Source organism: Ovis aries, chromosome 4 (genome assembly GCF_016772045.2).
Source record: "Ovis aries strain OAR_USU_Benz2616 breed Rambouillet chromosome 4, ARS-UI_Ramb_v3.0, whole genome shotgun sequence".
NCBI classification, from domain to species: domain Eukaryota; kingdom Metazoa; phylum Chordata; class Mammalia; order Artiodactyla; family Bovidae; genus Ovis; species Ovis aries.
Window position 1 is genome coordinate 47,871,099 of NC_056057.1, and position 26,617 is coordinate 47,897,715.

The window sequence follows — 26,617 nt, forward strand, 5'->3', positions numbered from 1 at the left end:
ATAAACAAAAAAGAAGAATGCACAGACTTGCTGCATCATATTACTGCTGCTTCTAGAACCCAGTCTCCTTTACTGATTTCAAAACAAAAGAAAAAATAATAATAAAGTTGTGCCTGAAAAAAAAAAAGACTATACTTTCAATAAAATATTCCAGCTAAATGACACCATTTCTAAGTCAACTTGTGTAATGAATGTTGCTTTTTTCCCTTAAAAAACAAGCAAACCTTAAAGCTATAAAATAGTCATAAATCACAGATTGTGCAGAGAGAAGACCAATATGAACTTGTAACCAACATTACATTTTGAGAATTACTAACATTCAACCAGGCTAAACTGTTCACAAATGGACAGTAAACACACATGGTAAGGGCAGTTTGTATATAAGGAAGCCAGTCCACATTTTTAGCAGGCAACTATTCATATTGTTTACCCTATGTTTGGAAGAAGATATTCCCAGATCCCTACTAAAGCTTTCTGGGGCACCGTGATGATTTTAAGACAGTTTAGAGCAGAAATGAAGGATCTGTACTCTGATTTGTGTGTCCTCCATGGCACGTCAACCTCCTCACTCTGACACGCCTTCTCAGACACAGAGGTAACACCAGTACTCTCTTGCCCTTAGTTGAAGCTTAACACTAGACAATTTTTTCATCCAACCAAAAACACTGCACAGTAGATGGTTCAAATGCAGTGGGATTAACAAAACATACTGCTCCTGATTATAGGAAATAATTCAGATTGAGGAGAAAGAGATCAGAAACACAAAAATAAATGTATAATCACACATCACGAGGGCTAAGGGAGATGGGGTGGGGTGGGCACTACTATGGGTGATCAAGGGTCCTAAATAAGATGTGTCAGGGATTTGAAGAAGGCATAAGGAAACGACATGTTTTAGTACCAAGTCAGGCCACAACTATGTTGAAACCAATGTCTCCAGAAATAATGTTAAGTGACAAACTGCATAATGAATGTGCCAACTTAATCTAAAAATGATTTAGGAGAGCTACCAAACAGGATCTCTGAGGAAGTCAGTCGGTGCAGGCAGCATGATATATCAAAGCAACGTTCCTTCTTTCACCATTTATTAGTCCTTGGGGTACATGTGCGCACAGAGTTCTGGGGAAATTTTAGAAGATAATGTAGTTCAAAGCAGTAATTCCCCTTTCACAGTAAATCAGTAACACAGAGTAAAGTGAAGAGAAGGATCACTTCTTGCAGCTATAGCTTTGGAGTCTTAGACAAATGGTAGGTGCCTCATGTGAGCCAACTTCAGCTTCAATGTGCAGAAACAATCACTAAGTGAACTTGTTAAATACTTAGAGTCCGGATCCTACTCCCAAGGATTCCAACTGAAGATTCAGAGTCCAGCCTAGGAACGTTCTGATGCAGGGGGTACAGGTCACACTCTGAAAACCCACATTAGATTAAAATCTCCCCAGAGGAGGAAGTTTTGCACTGATAAGGAAGCTGTAAGTTTAAAAAAAAAAAAAACAAAACAATGTGAGCAAGTATTGCACAAGGGCCTCCTGGAACTGTTTACTTATAAGCTGACTCCATGCCTGACCCCTGTTATCCTCTGAACTTGGAACTAAAATCCAGAATAAACTGCACAGCCTGCTGCTACAGTTAGTGCCGCAGACAACCGACCAGAGGTAACCAATAAAAAACAAGGAGAGCAAGAAGCAGTGCTGACCACTCTCTTTTCAAGTCCACCACAAGTAAGGCGTTTAAGACCACTCAGGGGGCCAGCATGTAAGCACAGATGGTAATACACACAAGAAGAGGATGATTGAACAAAAAAAGGACTGGCAAAAAGAGAATTCATATTTCAGAACAATCCTCTCTCTAGGTATCAGGTAACATGCCCTGATACACAGAAGCATATTTATCTCATTTTATTCCTCATAAAACCATAGGGGATAGATGCCATTACATGTGTTATTATACGGGCAGACGATATTATAGGAGAGACGAAGAGACTCAAGCCTAGAACAAAGGGACCTGCCCCAGGATACAGAAATGGAGAGCAACAGGGCCAGGCTTTGACCCAAGTTTTGCAGATGCTGAAGTCCATACTCCCCTGGGACTTATGGACAGGAACATGTTAGCTGTGAAGAAAGGGAAAGAGTCCCAGGCCACAGAGACTGCCAAGCACAATAGAAGGGAGCAATGAATAATGCATTAGCGATATCAGACCTTTAAACAGTGGCTTTTTTGTTAAAACAACGAACATTGCACATGCTCTGAATAAGGAAAGAGCTTTAGCTTTTACCAAGGTAAAGAGGTAAAAAAAAAAAAAAAAGGTAAAAAGTTAAGATACACGTTGGTTGGTCATAAATGATTCAGAATTGCAGGAACTTAAAAGCTTACTGCAGCAAAAGGTGGATGGTGGGATTCCAGGTGACGTTCCACACCATGACCCCCAAAATACTTATAACTCCTATAATGAACAAAAACGTCTTTTGTAAAGAGAGATAAAAGATGTGGTGTGTTTTGTTTCTGTTGATGTTTTCTCTTACTTCAGGACTATTAAGAAGAGGCTGGCAGGGCAGAGATTCTCTAAGAATGAAGATGAAGGAAACAAGCAAAGCTGTGAAGTGACAGAAGAGAGAGAAGCCACATACACAGACTAAGCAAAACATACCCTTAGACTGTGAAGGGCAGCTCTCTCCTTCCATCCTCCCGAACACGTCAGTACACAGCCACTAGGTAGTGCCAAGCAACAGAGGATGTCCAAGAACAAGCTAGGCAATAAGGAAAGGGCAGACATGTCCAAAACGGCAGTGACAATGACTGGTGACTCTTACACACAAGGAAGCTGAGTAAGTAAATATAATGAGGATAATGACAGCCAAGTCTCTTACTGCAAAAGAAAGAAACTACAGATAGGCTAAGGAGAAAAATGAGCTGAGTCTTCTGGTACTAAAAGTGGAAATGAGATATAATAAACTCATGGATTTTAATACATCTGTAAATAAACACAGAAATACAAATCTAAAGGGAGTGTGTGTCTTTAGCTCTGTGCTAAGGGACTGAGAAGCGGGGACACCCAAAGAGTAACAGTCTCACTCTAATGCTCGGATCTTCTTTTCTAAATACTGTTATCTCCAGGGCTCCTTGTGGAGAAAGCTGATTCCAGGCCTGGAGTAGGAAAATTACAAGATGAATACATCTTATTTGAAAATAAGAAAGGATTTAAGAATGATAGGGACTTTTCCCATCAAGAGAAGGATAAAGAAGACATGGTGTCATATATATATATATATATATATATATATACACACACACACACACACACACACACACACACACACACAATGGAATACTATACAACCACTAAAATAAATGGAATTTTGCCATTTGTAGAAACATGGACAGACATGGAGGGCTGCCGGGAACCAGTGTGAGGAATCCCACCCGTGACAAGGTCATGAGGAAGGAAGCTGACATACGCAAGGCGTGCTCAGACTTCAGGGGCCCCTCTGGAAATTCCTAAGCATGTACCCCAACAAAAATCTGCCGGCTTTGTGCTCTGCTTTTCCACTCTTCTGACATTTTCTGGAAAAAGTCAATTCAGGGCTTTAGTCTTCTGCATTTGAAAGAGTGTTTCAATCCAAAAACCCCTCTGATGGCTTTCTAGCCTGCCTGCAGGACTCGTACAGCTGCGCGTGTGATTGTTTGACGCCTCCTGACCGCAGGAGGCACAGGAAGCTTAAAACATCCTAGGAATGTAGGAGCTTCCGAGGAGTCAAAATCTTTAGAATAGGACTGATTAAAAGTTTCATTTGTTGAGTCAATACTTGCTGCCAAATTTTCATATCCTTTATTTTTAGATATAGTTGGTATATAGAAATGCAAGTAGTAGACCTGGTATTAGCAACATTAGATCTTTGAGTTAAGTACCTTCTTTGTTATATCCCACTGCACCTTTGTTCTATAGAGATGTAACTTTAATGCTTTAAGGAGATGCAGATTAAAGAAAAACACTTCAGGGGAAACAAAATTAACATTCATTAAGGAAGAGAGCCAAAAGTGTTAACAAGCCTCTTGGCCAGAAGATAATGTAAATCACCTGAGACCTTTTCTATACAAAATGATGTACAGAAAGAGTCTGGGCTGCGAACGCTACATAATTTTGTGTTACCCATTGATCTCCATGTTTTATCAAAAGTATAAAAGGCCTTCTGAACAATAAAGGATGGGACCAGCTTCTCGGACCAGTTTCTCGAACTGGTCTCTCGGCCTGGTTTCTTGGGACTCTGGCTCCCCCGTGTCTTTCTCTCTTCTTCTCTCCCTTTCCCTCTCTCTGCTCTTTACTTTAACTTCAGGCTGAATCTCCACCTGGGGCGCGGAGGCTCACCAGGTCTACTTACTTGCCCGGGTTGTTAAGACCCGCGCAAAAGGGAGCTTAAGGCGAGGCACCCTTAGATATTCAAGCGGGCGCCGGTGGCCCAACGTAGATGGTGCAAATTCCTTGTCTGGAATTTTACTGGCCTTCCGTGTAAACCAAGCTATTCAGACCTCTTCCTCCACTTAATCTTCATACTACACTATAGTTTCTTAACCTAATCTTACATTAATAAATAAACAAGTCTTTCCACGCCTTCGAATTCCCTGGATCCACCGGGGCTGGACCCCGGCAGAGGGCATTATGCTAACTGAAATAAGTCAGAGAGAGAAAGATAAATGCTGTAATGATATCACTTATATGAGAAATTTAAAAAATAAACCAGTAAATTTTAAAAAAAAAAAAAGGAAGCTGGCTCATAGATACAGAGGACAAAGTAATGGTTACAGGCTTGGAGTAGAGGAAGATACACAGCTGCAGGAGTAGGAGGTACAAACTACTGGATATAGGACAGGTTCAAGGATGTATTGCACAACACAAGGAATATAGCCAAAATTTTGAAATAACTGTAGATAAAGTATAACCTTTAAAACTACATAAAATTTTTTAATTAAAAAGGTTTACACGAAACTTAAAAAACAACAATAAATGAAACAAGTGACACAGCTTTATAGGTAGTTTACAGAATGACTTCTAATACATACTGAGTGAAAAAATGATGTATAGAACAAAAAAAGAATGATAGGTACTTTTCAAAAGGACACATAAGCAACCTGAAGGGATTTCTAATGGCCAATTTGAGAAAATCTAAGCATCAAAACGTTGAAAGTGAAAGAGGAGAGTGAAAAAGTTGGCTTAAAGCTCAACATTTAGAAAACGAAGATCATGGCCTCTGGTTCCATCACTTCATGGGAAACAGATGGGGAAACAGTGAAAGTAAAGTCGCTCAGTCGTGCCCAACTCTTTGCGACCCCGTGGACTGTGGCCCACCAGGCTCCTCTGTCCATGGGATTCTCCAGGCAAGAATACTAGAGTGGGTTGCCATTTCCTTCTCCAGGGGATCTTCCCGACCCAGGGATCGAACCCAGATCTCCTGCATTGCAGGCAAACGCTTTAACCTCTGAGCCACCAGGGAAGCTCTGGAAACAGTGTCAGACTTTATTTTGGGGGGCTCCAAAATCGCTACAGATGGTGATTGCAGCCATGAAATTAAAAGATGCTTACTCCTTGGAAGAAAAGTTATGACCAACCTAGATAGCATATTCAAAAGCAGAGACATTACTTTGCCAACTAAGGTCCGCCTAGTCAAGGCTATGGTTTTTCCAGTGGTCATGTATGGATGTGAGAGTTGGACCATGAAGAAAGCTAAGTGCCGAAGAATTGACACTTTTGAACTGTGGTGTTGGAGGAGACTCTTGAGAGTCCCTTGGATTGCAAGGATATCCAACCAGTCCATTCTGAAGGAGATCAGCCCTGGGATTTCTTTGGAGGGAATGATGCTAAAGCTGAAACTCCAGTACTTTGGCCACCTCATGCGAAGAGTTGACTCATTGGAAAAGGCTCTGATGCTGGGAGGGATTGGGGGCAGGAGGAGAAGAGGACAACAGAGGATGAGATGGCTGGATGGCATCACCGACTCGATGGACGTGAGTTTGAGTGAACTCCGGGAGATGGTGATGGACAGGGAGGCCTGGCGTGCTGCAATTCATGGGGTCGCAAAGAGTCGGACACGACTGAGCGACTGAAGTGAACTGAACTATCAAAACAAATAAGGAAAGTAGCTGACTATAACCCACTGAATAAAAAGAAAACCCATGAGTGAATACATTTAAGATACACAAACTGACAGATAAATGGATGGATGGATGGGAGGGAGGGAGAGATAGGATAGAGGGAAAGGAAGAAGCAAGTAAATTTTCTGACAAAAGAATATTACACAGCTTCAAAGTTACTCTCAACAGACTGCTTATTAACTAAGAGGGGGTAAAGAGCAATTTTACAGTAGAGCTATCTGGCAGACACCATCCTGAACAAGTGGTCAACATCAATAGTGCTGGTATAAATCAAAATCATGCACTATCTGATATGATGCAATGAGAAGAACACTTCTCACAGAACAGCACTATTTTGTTATTCCAAATTGAGAAAGACTATACTAAATAATTGGCCCACATCTTCAAAAACGTCAAAGTCATAAAAGCCAAGAAAAAAACTAAAGAACTCTTCCAGATCAAAGGAAGAAGAAAACAAAATATAATGTGATTCTGCAATGGATTGGTTTCACATAAACGACACTATTGGGCAACTGGCAAAACCTGAGTGGGGTTCGAGGACTGAGCAGTAGAAGTATATCAACATTAACTTCTTGACAGTTGTGTAGCGGTTAACACGGGAGAACGTACTTGACTGCAGGCAAAATATACTAAAGTACTCATGGGTGATAGAGCACCATGTTGGTAACTGAAACTCATCCACTTCCAGGGAGAAAGGTATCTCTTCTAACGGATGGGGCAGTGTGGGGCGGGGCGGGCCACAGTTCTTTTCCCAGACATTGCCAATCAGCTCCATCAGTTCCTTGAAAGTGTTTATCAGTTATCTTAAACAACAAGTTATGATCTATACCACAAAAGATCCAGGTATGAGGCAAACAGATCTCATTCCAGTAGGGTGGAGCCTAACATTCTGCAGAGAACAGTTCTTTCACACCAGCCTGATACTTTGGCCTAAGAAGCACAATCTAAAGACAGCTGTTCACATCTCCTCTTCATATAACTTCATTTTCAAACCAAGAAATGCAGATTACAAGAGAGGGGAAGGGAAAACATCTTCTTTTCCATATTATAAGGCACAGACCTTTACCTGTGGGGTCATAATCACTAGTTACATAAATGCTACAGATAAATATTTCATTTTCTAAGGAAAATGCTGATTCTACGTGTAGAAATCCACACCTATGGAAGAATCATGTTAGACAGGAAGATTCCTTCTTTAAGTTTCATAGCAGAATGATAACTTTTGCTTCCTGGTAATTAAAAAGTACACTATCCTTTAACCAACACACAAATGACCTGCAATCACTAGCTAAATTGATACTAAGATACAAGAGAGACAGAGAGGCATTAACGCTTTATGGCCTAAACAGTGTGTATTTCCTGCCATCTATCCTTAAGCCATATAAAATCTGATTTACATTTCCCATAATTTGTAGCAAATAAATGTCTTGTTAACGGTTCAGAAGCTAAGAATTCAAACTGTGATAATTTTCTGTTTCAGGGAATTAAAGTCCAAGAGAGAAAGGTAAGTAACAAAGAGGCAGCAAATGGACTGCCTTTCCTTTCTACTAGATTCTTGGGATCCAGTCTACACAGAGTATGAGGTCTGGATCAAATTATTTTCAATATTCATCATACAATATGCTTGCCTTTTAGCAGTTTAGCTGTATGCTCTTGGTTTTTACAAAACATAAATACAAGAATACTTTACCTGAATAATTTCTATGCATTCTGTGAAATCACAGCTGAAAACGTAATCTACTATGTCACACAATGGCAGAACCTACGAAATAGGTTTTTTGTTGAGTACAGTGCCAGAGTACATCTGTCTCCATAAACAAATGGGCAGATTTTCTTTCCACAGACAAAATACTATGTAACTCAATGCTATCCAGAGAAAGGAAGAGCTCCTTGATGGTCTTGGCAGCCAGGAAACTTATACCCAATGTAATGAACAACAGACTGGCTCCCCCAGTAGGAGTCTGGTGGTGGTAGGTGTTCAGTCAGTCAGTCAGGTCTGACTCTCTGCGATCCCATGGACTGCATAACACTCATTTCCTTCACTCACTCTCGGAGTTTGGCAAACTTATATCCATTGACTTGGTGATGCTATCAAACCATCTCATCCTCTGCCATTCCCTTCTCCTTTTACTCTCAATCTTTCCCAGCACCAAGGTCTTTTCAAATGAGCCAGCTCTTCACATCAGGTGGCCAAAGTATTGGAGCTTCAGCATCAGTCCTTCCAGTAAATATTCAAGGTTAATTTCCTTTAGGATTGACTGGTTGGATCTCCTTGCTAACCCAAGCACTCTCAAGAGTATTCTCCAGCACCACAACTCAAAAGCATCAGTTCTTCAGCTCTCAACCTACTTTCTATGTTCTTCTCAGATGGCTTATTTTGTTTTTATATTTAATTATCCTACTGTATACCATCTTTAATTCTGTCAGCAGATTTAAATCTTGAAATTACTCAGTATATGTATGTGCACCTATGTATTTTACTTTCTAGCTCTTAAAAAAATTTTCCTTCTGATATCTCTCATATTTTCTGGTATCGTTTTATACTAAACAATCCCAAAATTTTTTAACAATATTGACATCAAGTAGTCTGCATCATTAACTCCCTTTGGCCTTACCCCCAACAAATCATGGGGTGGCCCGGGGGGAAGGCAAGCACATCACCTTTGCAGTAGTCGGCGGGGTCCTCCTGCTCCTCATCGTCTGACCCCAGAATCTCCTCCTCTGGCTCTGGTGGGGCAGGGTCTGGCAGAGGCGGCGGTGGTGGTGGAGGCGGCGGTGGAGGAACCAAGGGAGCTTTCTGCTGAGGCTCCGGCCTGAAACAAGAGGAGGGAGAATTCCTATTGACTCAGAAGGAAATCCTGTGTTATGAACACACTTCAGAGTTTCTTAACATGGAAAAAAATATAACTTTTCACACACTAAGAAGAGATACTGATTAATGTTACTTCATTTTAGGTGAATTCAAGTAAAGTTTCAAATCACAAGAAGGCTACCCTTGGCTATCCTATTAGCCGACGAATATTTTTGCAGGCACATTTTCACTCAGAGCTTCAATATTTCTTAATTCTTCATATATTAATATCATGAATTGTAATTGAAATAAGGCAATCAGCCCCCCATGACACATAAGCTTATTAGTTAGAACACATTCTCAAAGATTAGAAAAAAGAGGACAATAATCCTGGACATTAAAAAAAAAAAAAAGTTTATTATCCATCATTTTTCAATCAAAATTTATTTACCCATTGACACCATAGAAATGTGGTTAGGATTCTTGGATAACTCATTAAAGCCAACTAATGTTTACTGTAACGGATACATAGATATTTTCATTAAACAATTCAGTTCTCTATCAACCTTTTATCAAGACAAGAACATTGTTCCAAACTGGAAATTAAACAAAGAAAACATGTGAATGTGGTCTAATACAAATACAATTCATACATCAACGCAAAGTTTCCATGGGTCATTTCTGATTGCCACATAAAGCTAAATATTTAGCATACTCATTTACAAAAGATAGGAAAACCTATAACACTAAAAAGAAGCAAAAAACTTAAGAGGTTACAGATGTAAACATTTCAAATATCTAGAATACCTCAAGAATATATTAAATTTGCTCAAAAATAAGGCATTCATAATGCAACTCTATAAAATGAAGTTTCCACTTATAAAATTTAACTGCAACTTCTAGCCATATCCCAATGGGAAATCTTGAACCTCAAGACTCAACTGGATGCAGAATGTCCCTTGAGTGGCAAGCTACCCTAACAACAGGACCACCATTGCTCTCCCTGAGCTGGCCATAGCTCTACAGGTATAAAGTGGGGAAGGAATGGATGCCAAGTAACAGGGGCAATGGGATTTGGCTGTTAAACTGGTCCCCAGAGACAGGTTCAGGGGGATAGGCAGAGGGCCTCTAGTCTGGGGAGCAAGGAGAACTTCACAGGCACCAATGTGGTAGATAACAGCCATGTTTTGGAGGGAGCAGGGCTGCCCAGTACTAATGCCCCCTTTCTAAAAAGCACCTTTTGGAACACTGTTACTCCTTGCAGAATGAAAGGCTGGCTCTAAATCCTCTCTCTTCACCATGGTTCAGCCTACGGCGTAGAGGTCTGGAAACCTGCTTGAGAAGTTCAGCCATCACAGGGTGCAAGCTCATTCCAGCTGCTAGCAAGAGGCAGAGCCAGAGGAGCCGCCCCCTTTTAAGCTGAAACCCTAAATTCTTGCCAAATCTAAGATAGGCCCCAAATAGCCTTTATTACGCTGCCTTCAATGTCAGGAAACAACAGTTAGAACTGGACATGGAACAACAGACTGGTTCCAAATAGGAAAAGGAGTACATCAAGGCTGTATATTGTCACCCTGTTTATTTAACTTCTATGCAGAGTACATCATGAGAAACGCTGGACTGGAAGAAACACAAGCTGGAATCAAGATTGCTGGGAGAAATATCAATAACCTCAGATATGCAGATGACACCACCCTTATGGGCAGAAAGTGAAGAGGAACTAAAAAGCCTCTTGCTGAAAGTAAAAGTGGAGAGAGAAAAAGTGGGCTTCAAGCTCAACATTCAGAAAATGAAGATCATGGCATCTGGTCCCATCACTTCATGGGAAATAGATGGGAAACAGTGGAAACAGGGTCAGACTTTATTTTGGGGGGTTCCAAATCACTGCAGATGGTGATTGCAGCCATGAAATTAAAAGACGCTTACTCCTTGGAAGAAAAGTTATGACCAACCTAGGTAGCATATTCAAAAGCAGAGACATTACTTTGCCGACTAAGGTCCATCTAGTCAAGGCTACTGTTTTTCCAGTGGTCATGTATGGATGTGAGAGTTGGACTGTGAAGAAGGCTGAGCGCCAAAGAATTGATGCTTTTGAACTGTGGTGTTGGAGAAGACTCTTGAGAGTCCCTTGGACTGCAAGGAGATCCAACCAGTTCATTCTGAAGGAGATCAGCCCTGGGATTTCTTTGGAAGGCATGATGCTAAAGCTGAAACTCCAGTACTTTGGCCACCTCATGCGAAGAGTTGACTCATTGGAAAAGACTCTGATGCTGGGAGGGATTGGGGGCAGGAGGAGAAGGGGACGACAGAGGATGAGATGGCTGGATGGCATCACTGACTCGATGGACGTGAGTTTGAGTGAAATCTGGGACATGGTGATGGACAGGGAGGCCTGGCGTGCTGCGATTCATGGGGTCGCAAACAGTTGGACACGACTGAGCGACTGAACTGAACTGAACAACGTAAGGTTGTTATAGCTCATCTGTGGTTTGTCACCAAAACTCAAAAGTGCTACAGCAGATGAAAGAAGGCAACAGAAACACCAGCAGTCATTAGGATGGGGTGGGGATCACATGGTAACCTTAAAGGCCAACAATGGCAAGTATGATTACCTTTGACAGGACAACTAAGGAACATTTATAATCTGACAATGACTAGCACTGATTTTTACTTGCTAGAATTTATGAAGACTCAAAGTTACAGCTCCCTGGGTAACAGACATTAGGACAACAGTGGTGATAACATTCTGAGTTAACTGTGTCTCATGATGGAGCACTGAAAGGAAGTCATCACAACCAAACACCCACATCTCTGACAGAACATCCAAAAAAAACACCCAGGAGACCTTATGGAAGTGCAACCATCCTCCTGGCAGCTTTGCAACTGCTTATTTTCTTTTCTAACAGACACGACTTTCTTTAGTGAAAGTAAAATGGTTCCAGGGAAAAGAGGTCTGAGGAAGGGGATGCAGGAGAGGAACTTCACCAGTTTCACCACTTCCCAAAGAGAAGAGGTTAGAGAAAAGGAGGCATGGGTGGAATCTATCTGACAAACTGGCTCAGTCAGAAATACTTTACAAGTTGACTGCTCCGTCCCTATAAATTTTACATGAAAGAAAAAAGAGATTCTCTAAATTTGAAAAACAAAACAAAGAAAAAACAACACTGCATGTTACCTGTGGAAACTATGTAACAATTAGTAAAACTGAAGGATCTTGTTTCACTGATGCAGAGTACTGCTATGCTCAGCACCACTGAAACTTGGGCCAGATAGCTCACTGTTGTGGGTGCTGCTTCATACTCTGTGGAATGCTATCAGCCTGGTCTCAAGCCACTGCATGCCAGCTGTGATCGTCAAAACACATCAAGAAAAAGCTATCCTAAATGTCCATCAACAGAGGAACGGATAAAGAAGATGTGGTACACACATACAGTGGAATAAATACTCAGCCAAAACAAGGACTGAAATGATGCCATTTGCAGCAACATGGATAGACCTAGAGATTTCAGACTGAGTGAAGTCAGTCAGAGAAAGACAAATATCACATAATGCCACTTACACATGAAATCTATTTACAAAACAGAGGTAGAGTCATGAATATAGAAAGCAAACTCACAGTTACCAGGGGGACGTGGGGAGGATGGAGATAAACTGGGAGACTGGGGCTGACATACACACACTATTACATATAAAATAAGTAACTGACAAGAACTTGCTCTTTAGCACAGGAAACTACTCAATATTCTGCAATGTCCTACAAAGGAAAAGAAACTAAAAAAAGAAAAGGGTGAATTTATGTATAACTGGTTCACTTTGCTGTAAACCTAAAAGCTAATACAACATTGTAAATCAACTGTATTCCAATCAAACATTTTTTCAAATCATCAAAAAAAACATGTCCAGACATTGACAAATCCAAGGATGCAGGGGCAAAAAGATGCCCATGTGAGCACCTCTCATCAGTAGTATTTGTTATACACAGCTGCACTGCAGTGGAGTACATTGTATCTGTGATATGGGAGGCAAGACTCTAGCTTTTCAGGCCCATTTTGTCTAGTTTGAGAGGCTTAGGTATCTTTATTATAATATATGTCTCTCAATTATTCATGACCCATTTGGTGAGCTGCCATATCACTTACCAAAATTCTCAGACCCTCTGGTCTCAGGGAGGGTCACATTGAACAGCAAGCAGATAGTTTCCCAAAAGCCAGTCCTATCAAGTTAAAGGGATGAGGCAGGGTACCTTGAAACACAGAGGAAGTTGAGTAATGTTCATGTAATATCTTGACTGGCTATCATATCAAAACATCTAGAACTGTGCTATCTTCTGGCCCCATGTGGGTGCTGAACACTTAAAACTGTGCCTTGTCCTAACTGAGATGTGCTCTAAATGTAAAACACATACTGAATATCCAAGGTAGTACAAAAAGTGAAATATCTGAATAATTTTATACTTATTACATGTTAAAATAATGTTTTAAACATAAATTATTAAAATGAAATTCAGCTACTTTTTACTTTTTAATGTGGCTTCTAGAACTCTTTAAATTACAAATGAGGCCCACATTACATTTCTACTAGATGGTACTAGTCTAGACCCTCAGATTCAACAACAGCAGAGGAGTGGCTTGGCAGTGGTCACGCTAGTGAATATTTCTTTCTAAGGTGTCTCCCAATAATCTGCTTCACACCAAAAATCACCAATTCTCTAATTACCCAGTTCATCATAGTAAGGTCAATATACTGTAATTGTCAAATGTTATAGCCCAGTCACTGACTCCTTTTCATCCCATCCAGCCTTGTTACTGCCTACCACACAGAAAAGGCATAATCATTTGTCTTAGGGCAACCATACAGAAGAGAGAATGATGCCACATTGTTCTTAAAGCCGACTTCTTCAAAGTGATCTCTGGTGGTTTCTACCACACTTAAAAGCTTGGTTAAAATCTCAACTGTTAAAAAAAATCAAGAGATGATCTCATCAAGTGCATAATCATGAAATACATCAAGTGACATCAAAAAAAATTCATTAATCCTACTGATAACCATCAAGACATTATTTCAAAAAACAAACTGAAAAAATTATTCAGAATTACTAGGGAGTTCCCTGGCAGCCCAGTGGTTAGGACTGAGCATTTTCAGTGCTATGCCCTGGGTTCAATTCCTGGTTGGGGAACTAAGATTCTGCAATCCATGCAGTGGCCAAATATTATTAGAAGCATGCAGATGCAGTGGGAGAGGGATAGGACAGGACATTAATATTTTCAACATCAGTGCCAACAAAACTAAATGGTGAAAAAATACTCTGTTCAACAAATGGTCCTGACACAAATGACTATCTGTATATTAAAATACACACACACACACACAAAAATACCTATGTGAGGCCTACCACACACAAACACATAATATTAACTAAAAATGAATAACTTGTGGGAAAAAATGAGTAAATCTCAATCACCCAAGGCTAGGCAATGCTTCTTAGACATGATACTAAAAGCATAAGCAATTTTAAAAAGATAAATTTAAAAATTAAGGAAAAGAAATAGAACAGATAATTCTCCAAAGAAGATATACAAATGACCAATAAGCACATGAAAATGTGTAAAACATCATTAATCATCTGAGCAAGGGAATTCAAAACTACAATGAGATAATATAATACTTCACATCCTACTGAAGGTTATAATAATAGTAAACAACACAGTAACAAGTACTGTCAAGAATGAAGAAACTGAAGCCCTCGTACACTGCAGCAGAAGTGTAATACTGCACTAGTTGTTCTGGAATATCTGATAGTTCTGAAGAAGGCTGAATTTAGAGCTTCCATGAGAGAAGTGAAAGTTGCTCAGCCATATCTAACTCTTTGCAACACCATCAACTATACAGCTCACCAGGCTCCTCTGACCATGAGATTTCCCAGGCAAGAATACTAGAGTGGGTAGCCATTCCCTTTTTCCAGAGATCTTCTCAACCCAGGGATAGAACTCAGGTCTTCTACATTGCAGGCAGATTCTTTACCTTTTGAGCCACAAGGGAAGCCCATTAAAACTCAACAATCCCACTCACATGTATATACTCAAGAGGAATGAAAACATTTGACCCACAAAATCTTGTGTAAAAATGTTCACAGCAGTGTTATTCATAATAGACAAAAAGTGGCAACAACCCAAATGTGCATCAACTGATAGATGGATAAATAAAACTGTATATCCTTAAAATGTAACATTATTCAGCAAGAGAAAGAAATGAAGTGCTGATAATACACACTACAACATGGATGCCCCTTGAAAACATTATACTAAATGAAAAACTGACAAATTTATAGAGACTGAGTTAATGGTTGCTTAGTGTTGGGAGCAAGGGAAAGAGAGAAGAGAAATGGAGACTGTTAACAGGTACGAGGGCTTCTTTAGGAGGCAGGAAAATGTTCTAATGTGGTGATGGGTTACACAACCATGTGAATATACTAAAAAGTACTAAACTGCATACTTCAAGTGTCTAAGATATATAGTATGTGAATTATACCTCAAAAAGCTGGTTTTTTAAAAGCAGAAGCCTATAAAACTATATAATGCCTTTTAATATCCACTTTATACTTTAATAAAGTATATGCTTCCAAGAAAAATCAGAAATATCTACATTTAAATTTAAGCAATCTATACGCAAGATCTCTTTTACAACTGCTCAGTACATTTACAGTGAAAAGTAACATATAGTTCTGTAAAAAGTAGGCAGAGAGTCTATTTAATAATAGTCTGAAATTTACATAAGGCCCAAGTTATTTTTGCTTGCTTAGTTGCTCAGTCATGTCCTACTCTTTGTAACCCTTTGGACTGTAGCCTGCCAGGCTCCTCTATCCATAGGATTTTTCAGGTAAGAATACTGGAGTGGGTTGCCACTTTCTCCTCCAGGGGATCTTTCCAACCCAGGGATCAAACCCACATCTCCTGTGTTTCCTGCACTGCAGGCGGATTCTTTACCCACTGAGCATTTGGGGAAGCCCTAGTAATTTAAGAATGTACCAATTCAGAGACTTCAGAATAAAAAATTTAGAAAGCACAGTCCCAACTTCTCATTCATACTTTTCACAAAGAACTATATTTACTTTGCCCTACATACAGTATAACTAAATATCCTAATCATTACTCCAAATAGGGCTATCATAAAAACAGCTGAAAAAAACCACAAAATATTTTTCTTTCAATATTACATAAGAAACAAAGACACATACATAAATACATAGAGTACTAAGATTATCATCTACACCATATTATATTTTTCATGTACATTTGCTCTATCAGAAAATGGAGGAAAACACTGAACCACCCTAGCAAAACGCATGCATCATCTGCTCTATATTGCCAAGGCAACCAGACAGGAGTTCCGATTTCCTTCCAGCTGCTATTTCTTTTCTATTCCAGCAGAGAAAAGGACAACTAAACTTCACATTTGGCAGAAAAAGAAGTACTTTCCTTTGTTATCAGCTTAAATGGTAAATGACACAGTTTTAGAAATTAATTCATTTAATCATTAACCAAAACATAAAAAAGAAATTCCAAACCAATTTCTTTAGGTATTATTCTAGGGACATTCACATAAAGTCAAATTTCTTTTTCTTTCTTATGTTGACCACCCGGATATAAAATTCACTCTCTTCTTCCCACCCTCCTCCTTACTCTCCCTCTCTTGGTGGTTACTGTCAGCCTGAGAAACATGCAATTTGGCATTTCTACTTAAGGATAGAATCAATCAATAAAATAGCTTATCTTAAAAGGCTAGCTGCTATAGCACTGGGTAAAGTCACACAGCAGCGGCGGCGGCGGGGGCGGGGGGGGAGCCACAATGATTTCATGTATTCCTCTCCAATGAAAAGAGAATTTCTAATCTTTATGTAAATTAAACCTAAATGTTTGTGGTGGTAGGTAGAATTTTAAAACGAGCTCCAAAGCCCCTTCAGTTCAGTTCAGTCGCTCAGTCATGTCTGACTCTTTGTGACCCCATGAATTGCAGCACGCCAGGACTCCCTGTCCATCACCAGCTCCTGGAGTTCACTCAGACTCATGTCCATCAAGTCAGTGATGCCATCCAGCCATCTCATCCTCTGTTGTCCCCTTCTCCCCCTGCCCTCAATCCCTCCCAGCATCAGAGTCTTTTCCAATGAGTCAACTCTTCGCATGAGGTGGCCAAAGTACTGGAGTTTCAGCTTTAGCATCATGCCTTCCAAAGAACATCCAGGACTGATCTCCTTTAGAATGCACTGGTACCCTGTTTAATTCCCTGTTCCTCTGGGTGTAGGTAGCCCTTGAATATGATATCACTCTTTCAATTATGTTATATGGCAAAAGGACAGCTACATTGGGTGGACCCGATCTAATCAAATGGAGAGTGAGTTCTTTTTAAAGGAGAGTGAGTTCTCTGGTCGCAGAAGCTGTCAGGGATGTGCTTGAGCTAGCCTGGAAAAGAGCAAATGTGTCATGAACTGCCCATTAGGGCCCCACTAGAAGAAACTGCCAGTGGCTTCTAGGAGTGAGCGTGGTCCCCAGCCAACAGCCAGAAGGCTAACAAGGACTTCAATGCAAAGAAATGAGTTCTGTCAATACCAGACATCTTACAAGAGAGCTTGAATCCCCAAATGAGAACAGCAGCCTTGGCCAACAGCATGGTTTCAGTCCAGTGTGCAGCTCTAACTTCTGACTTACAGAACTGTGAGCTGATAAACAGGTATTGTTTCAAGCTGCTAAGAATGCGGTAATTTGTTATGCAGCAATAGAAAATGAACAGAGCTGCCAAGTAAGAGAGTAGTTGACTTTAAATTATCAGATTTTGGCCTCAACAGTGAGATCTGGTTGGGTTTGTTTTTTTAAGTAACTAAAATGATCAGAAGAATTAAGAATTTGAGAACTAGTTCTCCTTGGGGCACAGGAAGGTTAAAAAAATAAAAAAACTTTATGTTCCCAATTCTAACAGAAACAATCAAGTCAGACACTTTAGATGATTTTATATCTAAGGCTGCACTATCTTCTAGAACACAGAACACAGTTAGTGAAGATGTTAATCAGGCCTGCTTTCAAAGTAAACTACACCTTACACAACAAATAAGTTGAACGTTTGACCACCTGACAACATATGTATGGCAGAGCTATATACTTCTTATCTAATTTATTAATACCTTATATAAAAGTTGTGGGGCCTGGCAGAACGTGTTATTACTACTGAAGTAGAAAAAGAGAAAACTTTAAACCAGAGTACAAAAAGCATGTAAAAATGGCAGCCACTGATTCCACAAATACTCAGACAAGCATACAGCAAGTACCAGGACACTCACTGGAGTGCAAAGGAGCCCAGCATTGAGGGAATGCATGGTCTAGCAAGAGGGATGGAAATTCCTATAAACACATGGATACGGGAACATAGTTAGCTCCTCTGAGTGTTGTCATGGAAGGTGAGGTGGCAGAGGGATGGGCCACCCCCATGTTGGGGGTGATTTTAGATATAGACCAGAATGAGGCACAGAGGGTGGAAGAGGGTGGCCACGGCCCCAGAAACAGGGTGATCAGAGGCACAAAGTCCTGAAATAGCCTAGTGTGACTGGAGACAGGCAAGAGGTTCAGCATCAGTCAGCTGCCAAGAGAAAAAACTTTACAGTTCTAAGGAATTTGGGCTTTATCCTGAAGGCAAGTAGGAGCCACTGAAACACAATTTCAGCACCAGAGAGTTGCTCTCTGCAAAGAATATATGCAACTGGTATACAGAATGGATACAAAGGATAAAAGACAGAAGCAGGAAAACTAGTGAGGTGTCCAAGGAGTTGACGATGAAAACCTGAACTCAGAACTTAGTATTTCACTAACTGGAAGTGAGTGAGTGTCTCCTAGGTTGCTCATAGTAAGATAGTTCAGTTCAGTTGCTGAGTCATGTCCAGCTCTTTGCGACCCCATGAACTGAAGCACGCCAGGCCTCCCTGTCCATCACCACCTCTGGGAGTTCAGCCAAACCCATGTCCATCGAGTTGGTGATGCCATCCAGCCATCTCATCCTCTGTCGTCCCCTTCTCCTCCTGCCCTCAATCTTTCCCAGCATCAGGGTCTTTTCAAATGAGTCAGCTTTTCGCATCAGGTGGCCAAAGTATTGGAGTTTCAGCTTCAACATCAGTCCTTCCAATGAACACCCAGGACTGATCTCCTTTAGAATGGATTAGTTGGATCTCCTTGCAGTCCAAGAGACTCTCAAGAGTCTTCTCCAACACCACAGTTCAAAAGCATCAATTCTTCGGCACTCATCTTTCTTTATAGTCCAACTCTCACATCCATACATAACTACTGGAAAAACCATAGCCTTGACAAGACGGACCTTTATTGGCAAAGTAACGTCTTTGCTTCTTAATATGCTGTCTAGGTTGGTCATAACTTTCTTTCCAAGGAGTAAGCATCTTTTAATTTCATGGCTGTAATCACCATCTGCAGTGATTTTGGAGCCCCCCAAAATAAAGTCAGCCACTGTTTCCCCATCTATTTGCCATGAAGTGATGGGACTGGATGCCATGATCTTAAGTTTCTGAATGCTGAGCTCTAAGCCAACTTTTTCACTCTCCTCTTTCACTTTCATCAAGAGGTTCTTTAGTTCCTCTTCACTTTCTGCCATAAGGGTGGTTGTCATCTGCATATCTGAGGTTATTGATATTTCTGTTGGCAATCTTGATTCCAGCTTGTGCTTCATCCAGCCCAGTGTTTCTCATGATGTACTCTGCATATAAGTTAAATAAACAGGGTGACAATATACAGCCATGATGTACTCCTTTTTCTGTTTGGAACCAGTCTGTTGTTCCATGTTCAGTTCTAACTGCTGCTTCCTGTCCTGCATACAGGTTTCTCAATAGGCAGGTCAGGTGGTCTGGTATTACCATGTCTTGAAGAATTTTCCACAGTTTATTGTGATCCACACAGTCAATGGCTTTGGCATAGTCAATAAAGCAGAAATAGATGTTTTACTGGAACTCTCTTGCTCTTTCCATGATCCAGTGGATGTTGGCAATTTGATCTCTGGTTCCTCTGCCTTTTCTAAAATCAGCTTGAACATCAGGAAGTTCACGGTTCACGTATTGCTGAAGCCTGGCTTGGAGAATTTTAAGCATTACTTTACTAGCATGTAAGATGAGTGCAATTGTACGGTAGCTTGAGGATTCTTTGGCATTGCCTTTCTTTGGGATTGGAATGAAAACTGACCTTTTCCAGTTCTGTGGCCACTGCTGAGTTTTCCAAATTTGCTGGCATATTGAGTGCCATTAATTTGGATGGAGAACAGAGCAGGAGGAGGAGGAATGGTTTTCAGTGAAAGTTTACTTCTGTTTCAGCTCATCACAGTTTGAGGAGCATGTGAGATGTCTAGCATTGTAGAAATACAGTGGACTGTTTGGTATGCATAGCTAAAAAACAAAGGTTTGGGCTGCAAATAGAATCAGAGGTCATGAGTAAGTAGCTAGTGTGTACATGTTCAGTGGCATCTGACTTTTTGCAACCCCATGGGCTATAGCCCACCAAGCTCTCTGTCCATGAGATTTCCTAGGCAAGAATACTAGAGTAGGTTGCCACTTTCTTCTCCAGGGGATCTTCCCGACCCAGGGATCGAACCTGCATCTCCTGCATAGGCAGGTAGATTCTTTACCACTGAGCCACCTCAGAAGCCCAAGCAGTTGGTAGCTAAAGCCTTTCCAAGCATGTGTGAGTGCCAAGAAGAACTGAGGAATTAAAGAGCCAAGAGCGGAGCTTTAGTTGAGAGCTAACATACAAGGTTAGTCAAACCACCAACAGATTCTAGCCTTCTCCAGTTCCTGATCTTCAGTCAGTGACTCATAGCATAATCACTGAGATAAATTCATAAATTTAAAAACAGATTTTAGAGAATATACAAGTTTTACCTTGTATAAGTATACTTTTTACATTAAGATGAGATACACATATAAAAACTAGCAAACTAAGGACCTACGCATTTCTATCTAAATCTGTTTGTAGGCAATCTGAAGCCAGCTGGGTACAGGGCAAACTGCAACTACCAATCCCCTTCCCCCAAAAAAAGAAACTTGTTTACTGAGACACATATTGATGAAACTTAACTAGAACCACTAACGATTGCCTCATGCTACTCAGGAAATAATGCAAGATGTCCCACTTTGGACATGGCTCTTGCACACCTCTGCAAGGTTGCTTTTTCTCTTTTTGGCAAGGGGTTTTTGGTAATTTATTTATTTATTAATTTTGGCTGTACTTGGTCTTCACTACTGTACCTGGGTTTTCTCTAGCTGCTGAATTGGGCTTCTCATTTTGGTAGCTTCTCTTGTTGTGAAGCACAGTGCTCAGCACTGTGCCCCATGCATAGGCTTAGCTGCTTCATGACATGTGGGCTCTTCCCAGACCAGGGATCAAACCCACATCCCCTGTACTGGCAGGTGGATTCCTCACCACTGGATCACCAGGGAAGTCCCTTCTGCAAGCTTTAAATCTAAAAGCAACTACAATTATATGACACAATAGCCACTAGCTAAATTAAGCAGAATTAAAATTTAAGACTCAGTTCTTCAGTCACTCTACCCTCAGTTTAAGTGTTCAACAGTTACACACAATAGTTAGTGGCTACAGTACTGAACAGTGCAGATGACAGAACATTTCCATCATCCCAGAAAGTTCTACTGGAAAGGCTGCTCTAGGCAATACTTTAGCAACATGAACTTCCTCATTACTTTTAATAAGTTACCAAAAAAAAAAAAAAAACTGAAAAGGCGTTTGGAATAATTTTTTTATACAGTCCACTTCTGAAAGTTTAGCTGTAAAATTATAAACAAGGAGAGCACATTCATTTTGGATGATTTCAATATTTTGGAGTATCCTTTAGCTCAGCACACCTCCTTATTGGAATTCACCAAATACAGTGACAAGTCTACAAATAGCAATGTTTGGGGACTTAAATATCCATCAAGGGGAGATTTGTTAATAACTTGATGATAGATTATGGCACATGCAGACAATATAAAGAATGAGGCAAATAAAATTTCATTCACAATAGTATAAAAAAAAATACAGAGCTCTGGCAGCAATCATGACAGACACCAGCCTCATGGTGCCTCTCAATATGATCAATGAATTCTGTAGCTTCATCGGCTTCCTGGTGTCCCGGTTCCACCTGAACAGTCCCAGCTGGGGAGTTATCACCACCATTTTGGTGACCTGTTTGGTTTGCTGCTATCTCTATTGGCTGGTTACAATTCTGGCCCAACTCAACCCTCTTTTTGGACCACAACTGAAAAATGGAACCATATGGTACCTCAAGCATCATTGCCCTTGAGGAAGACGACCTGCCCACCAGTCTTTGAGATCACAAACAGAACTCTTCATTCAAAATCACCTTTTGAAAATCAGATCACTTTCCTTGACTCGATCATTTTAGCCATCAGCAGCCTTGAAAACATTCCCAACACATTTGAAAGCCTTATTCTACATTGCAGCATTTTTTCCTGTCACCTTTCTTACACTTTGATAAAACATGTGCCTACTTACCCTAAACTGTGCTGTCTCCATAAAATGTTTATATACTCTTTTGAAATACAAAGTTCTATTCTGAGAAATAGCCAACAATACTCGCTCCTTGGAACCAGTGGATTTGAAGATGCCTACTGCCAGCTCATTATGGGAATCAGAGAAATGTTTAAAAATTACAAGACAATAAAACTTCAGTGGGACAGCCAGTAGGGGAACATGTTCAGAGGGAAAATCTGTTTCACCAGAATTATACCAAAGTATATTTTCAAGATGAATTTATTTCTGCCATCTTTTGGAGTAAGTTATTTTTTTCTGCTTTCTATGGGGGAAAAAAAATACAGTTGACCCTTGAACAATTAGAGAGGGCTGGAGCAAGACTGAAAATCCAAATACTACTTATAGCTGGCCCTCCGTATATATGGGTACTACTGTAAAAAAAAAGAATCCACATAATAAGTGGACCCAAGTAGTTCAAACCTGTGTTAAGGGTCAACTGTGCACAGGAATAAATTTAACAAAAGAAGTTCAAAACATATACTATGAAAACTAAAAAATACTACTGAAAGAAATTAAAGATCTAAATAAACAGATCTCGGGCTTCCCTAGTGGCTCAGTCAGTAAAGAATATGCCTACAAGGCAGGAGATCTGGGTACGATCCCTGGGTCAGAAAAATCCCCTGGAGAAGGAAATGGCAACCAGCTCCAGTATTCTTGCCTGGAAAATTCCATGGACAGAGGAGCCTGACGGCTACAGTCCATGGGGTCCCAAGAGTCAGACACGACTTCGCAACTAAACTGCTACCATCAAATAAACAGAACAAAATCCCTTGTTAATGGATTGAATATTTAATACTGTTAAGATGACAATATGCCCCAAACTGACTTACAAATTCAACCTAATGCCTATCAAAATACCAGCTGGCTTCTTTGCAGAAATTGACAAGCCATTCCTAAAATTCATATGGAAATGCAACAACCTGGAAGAGCAAAAACAATATAGAAAAGGAACAATACTGGAAAACCCATGCTTTCTGATTTCAAAACTTACAAAAAAGGTACAGTAATCAACTCTGTGGAATAGACAGTTCAGAAATAAACCTTCAGATTACAGTCAAATGATTTTTCAACAAAGGTGCCAAGACCATTCAATAAGGAAAGAAGTGTTTTTTTAAACAAATGGTCATGAGACAAATGAATACCCACATGCAAAAGAATAAACTTGGACTCCAAACACACCCCATAAAAAAAAAAATTAACTCATAGTTGATCACAGACCCAGATATTAAAAGCTGCTGCTGCTGTCACTTCAGTCGTGTCCGACTCTGTGCAACCCCATAGACAGCAGCCCACCAGGCTCCCTCGGCCCTGGGATTCTCCAGGCAAGAACACTGGAGTGGACTGCCATTTCCTTCTCCAATGCACGAAAGTGAAGTCGCTTAGTCATATCCGACTCTTTGCGACCCCATGAACTGCAGCCTACCAGGCTCCTCCGTCCATGGGATTTTCCAGGCAAGAGTACTAGAGTGGGGTGCCACTGCCCTCTCCGTAGTAAGAGCTAAAACTATTTAAAACTCATAGAAAAGATGTTCATCATTAGCCATCAGAAAAACAAAAATCAAAAGCACAATGATGCCACAACTAAGAGTTCACATGCTGTAAATAAACACCCCTCATACCGCAACAAAGATCAAAGATCCAGAGTGGCACAACTAAGACCTGGCACAGCCAAACACATGGACCACAGTGAGACATGAGTTCACATCTACTAGGACGGCAACAATCAAAAAGACAGTAACAAGGGATGGCAAGAATATGCAAAAATTAGAGTCCTCACGGACTGTTAATAAGAAAGGAAAATGAGACAGCCATTTTGAAAAACTAAGCAGTTTCTCAAAAGGTTAAACAGAGTTACCATATGACCCAGCAATTCTATTCCTAAGTATATATGTAAGAGAGGCTAAACTGTACTTCAAAAGAGAAACCTGCACATAAATGTTGTTAGCCTCATTATTCAAAATAGTCAAAAGCAGAAACAATCTAACATCTATTAAGTGATGAATGAATAAATACAAGAAAATCATAATATAACAGAATATTACTCAGCAATAAAAAGTAATGGAAGTACTGATAGATGATACAATATGGATGATCCTTGAAAAGATTATGGTTAATGAAAGAAACCAGTCATAAAAGATTTTATTGCACGATTCCATTTATATGTAATCCCTAGGAGAAAGTAGGTTAGTAGCTGCTTATGGTTGAGGGGATTTGAAGAAATGGAAGTAATTACTCAAGTATACAGAATTACTCTTGAGGATGATGAAAATGTTCGAAAATAAGGTGGCTGGTGATGGCTGCACAATTCTGCATGTAGACTAAAAAAGTTGTTACATGCAAAAAAAGAGGCTGTCCTCTATGCTCTAATATGGAAGATATGCCACTGATGAACACAAAGGCACAGAACACTCGTGTGTGGCATGTAACATTTGCTTTACAGATACAACGCACGCACCTCATGTTAACAGACTATTTCTGGTAGGAGCAACAATAAACTGACAATAATGGCTCTCTCCAGGAAAAAGAATTCAATGACTGATGGTCAGGGAGAAGAATTAACTTTTCAAATATTCCTTAAACTCCTTTGATACCTTTTCAACTGGGTATAATGCACATGCGTACCAAAATAAATTATTAATTTATAAAGACAAGAAAGGAAAAAGAGAAAGAGGATGCTGGGAAAGTGGTTCCAATCTCTGACCCCAACACCACTCCACCCCTCCCCAATCCTTGCTGCCTCGGGAGAATTTACTAAAGAACAACAAAGTGAACCATCTAGGGCTAGAGAGCTAGGATAACAGTCCAAGTCCAAACAACACACAGTTTTCTGGTAGAAACACACCAGAAACAACACACAGTTTTCTGGTAGAAAGCCTGTGGGTTAGGCAGTTCCATCACTTAAAAATCCACACGAACTCAAGTCAGTGACTACTTCCCTGAGCCTCTAATGAAAGTCAGAGGTTTAAGATAATTAAAAGGGATGATACATAAATTCTTTGGTATGGTAACTGTGCATGTAGTAGGCAGTCAATGAAGGTTAATCCTCATGTCCAGTTCCCATCCTTCCGGTATGTGGATACCACGAACTAGTTTCCTCAGAGCTCCAGTTATGACTAATAAGGAAGTATACCCTGATAGTGACTGCAGCCATGAAATTAAAAGATGCTTACTCCTTGGAAGGAAAGTTATGACCAACCTAGACAGCATATTCAAAAGCAGAGACATTACTTTGCCAACAAAGGTCCGTCTAGTCAAGGCTATGGTTTTTCCAGTAGTCATGTATGGATGTGATAGTTGGGACTGTGAAGAAAGCTAAGCGCCGAAGAATTGATGCTTTTGAACTGTGATGTTGAAGAAGACTCTTGAAGAGTCCCTTGGACTGCAAGGAGATCCAACCAGTACATTCTAAAGGAGATCAGTCCTGGGTGTTCAATGGAAGGACTGATGCTGAAGCTGAAACTCCAATACTTTGGCCACCTCGTGAGAAGAGTTGACTCATTGGAAAAGATCCTGATGCTGGGAGGGATTGAGGGCAGGAGGAGAAGGGGACGACTGAGGATGAGATGGATGGATGGCATCACTGACTCTATGGACATGAGTCTGGGTAAACTGTGGGAGTTGGTGATGCACAGGGAGGCCTGGCATGCTGCCATTCGTGGGGTTGCAAAGAGTCGGACACGACTGAGCGACTGAACTGAACTGACTAACCCTGATATATCATGCATGATACTGTGACCAGACCTCTCTGGCCCTCTGCTCATCTGTGACTATCCTAATGCAAAGGTCAGCATCAATCTATCTCTTAACCTCTGTTTCTAAACTCATGTATTTTATAATCATGACTGGTTATGAGATTTAAGGATGTTTCAGAAGGATCCCTTGTTAATTATCATACAATTCTACACGGCAAAATGACAAAATGGGTTGTACTGCTGCTACAAACACATCTAGATTTTTAAAAAAGAGTCTAACATGGATTTTTCAAGTTAACAAGTAAGCAAACTGCACACTAACATTCTCCAGTAACACATGACTTGTTCTACATAGGTTTTTTTTTTGACAAGTACAAACTTAAGCCCAGTCCTCAAAGACC

At 40.4% G+C, this 26,617-nt stretch overlaps 1 protein-coding gene across 14 annotated transcripts in view; it reads right to left on the bottom strand.

Annotated features, from left to right (window-relative positions):
* The window catches only part of SRPK2 (SRSF protein kinase 2), a 244,493-nt gene that overhangs the window by 70,543 nt on the left and 147,333 nt on the right, over positions 1–26,617 (bottom strand). For all 14 annotated transcript variants that reach the window (XM_042249189.1, XM_012176669.4, XM_012176668.4 and 11 more), the window contains one exon: positions 8,806–8,957. In XM_042249189.1, the coding sequence (XP_042105123.1) occupies positions 8,806–8,957 (152 nt within the window). The remainder of the gene's footprint in view (positions 1–8,805; positions 8,958–26,617) is intronic.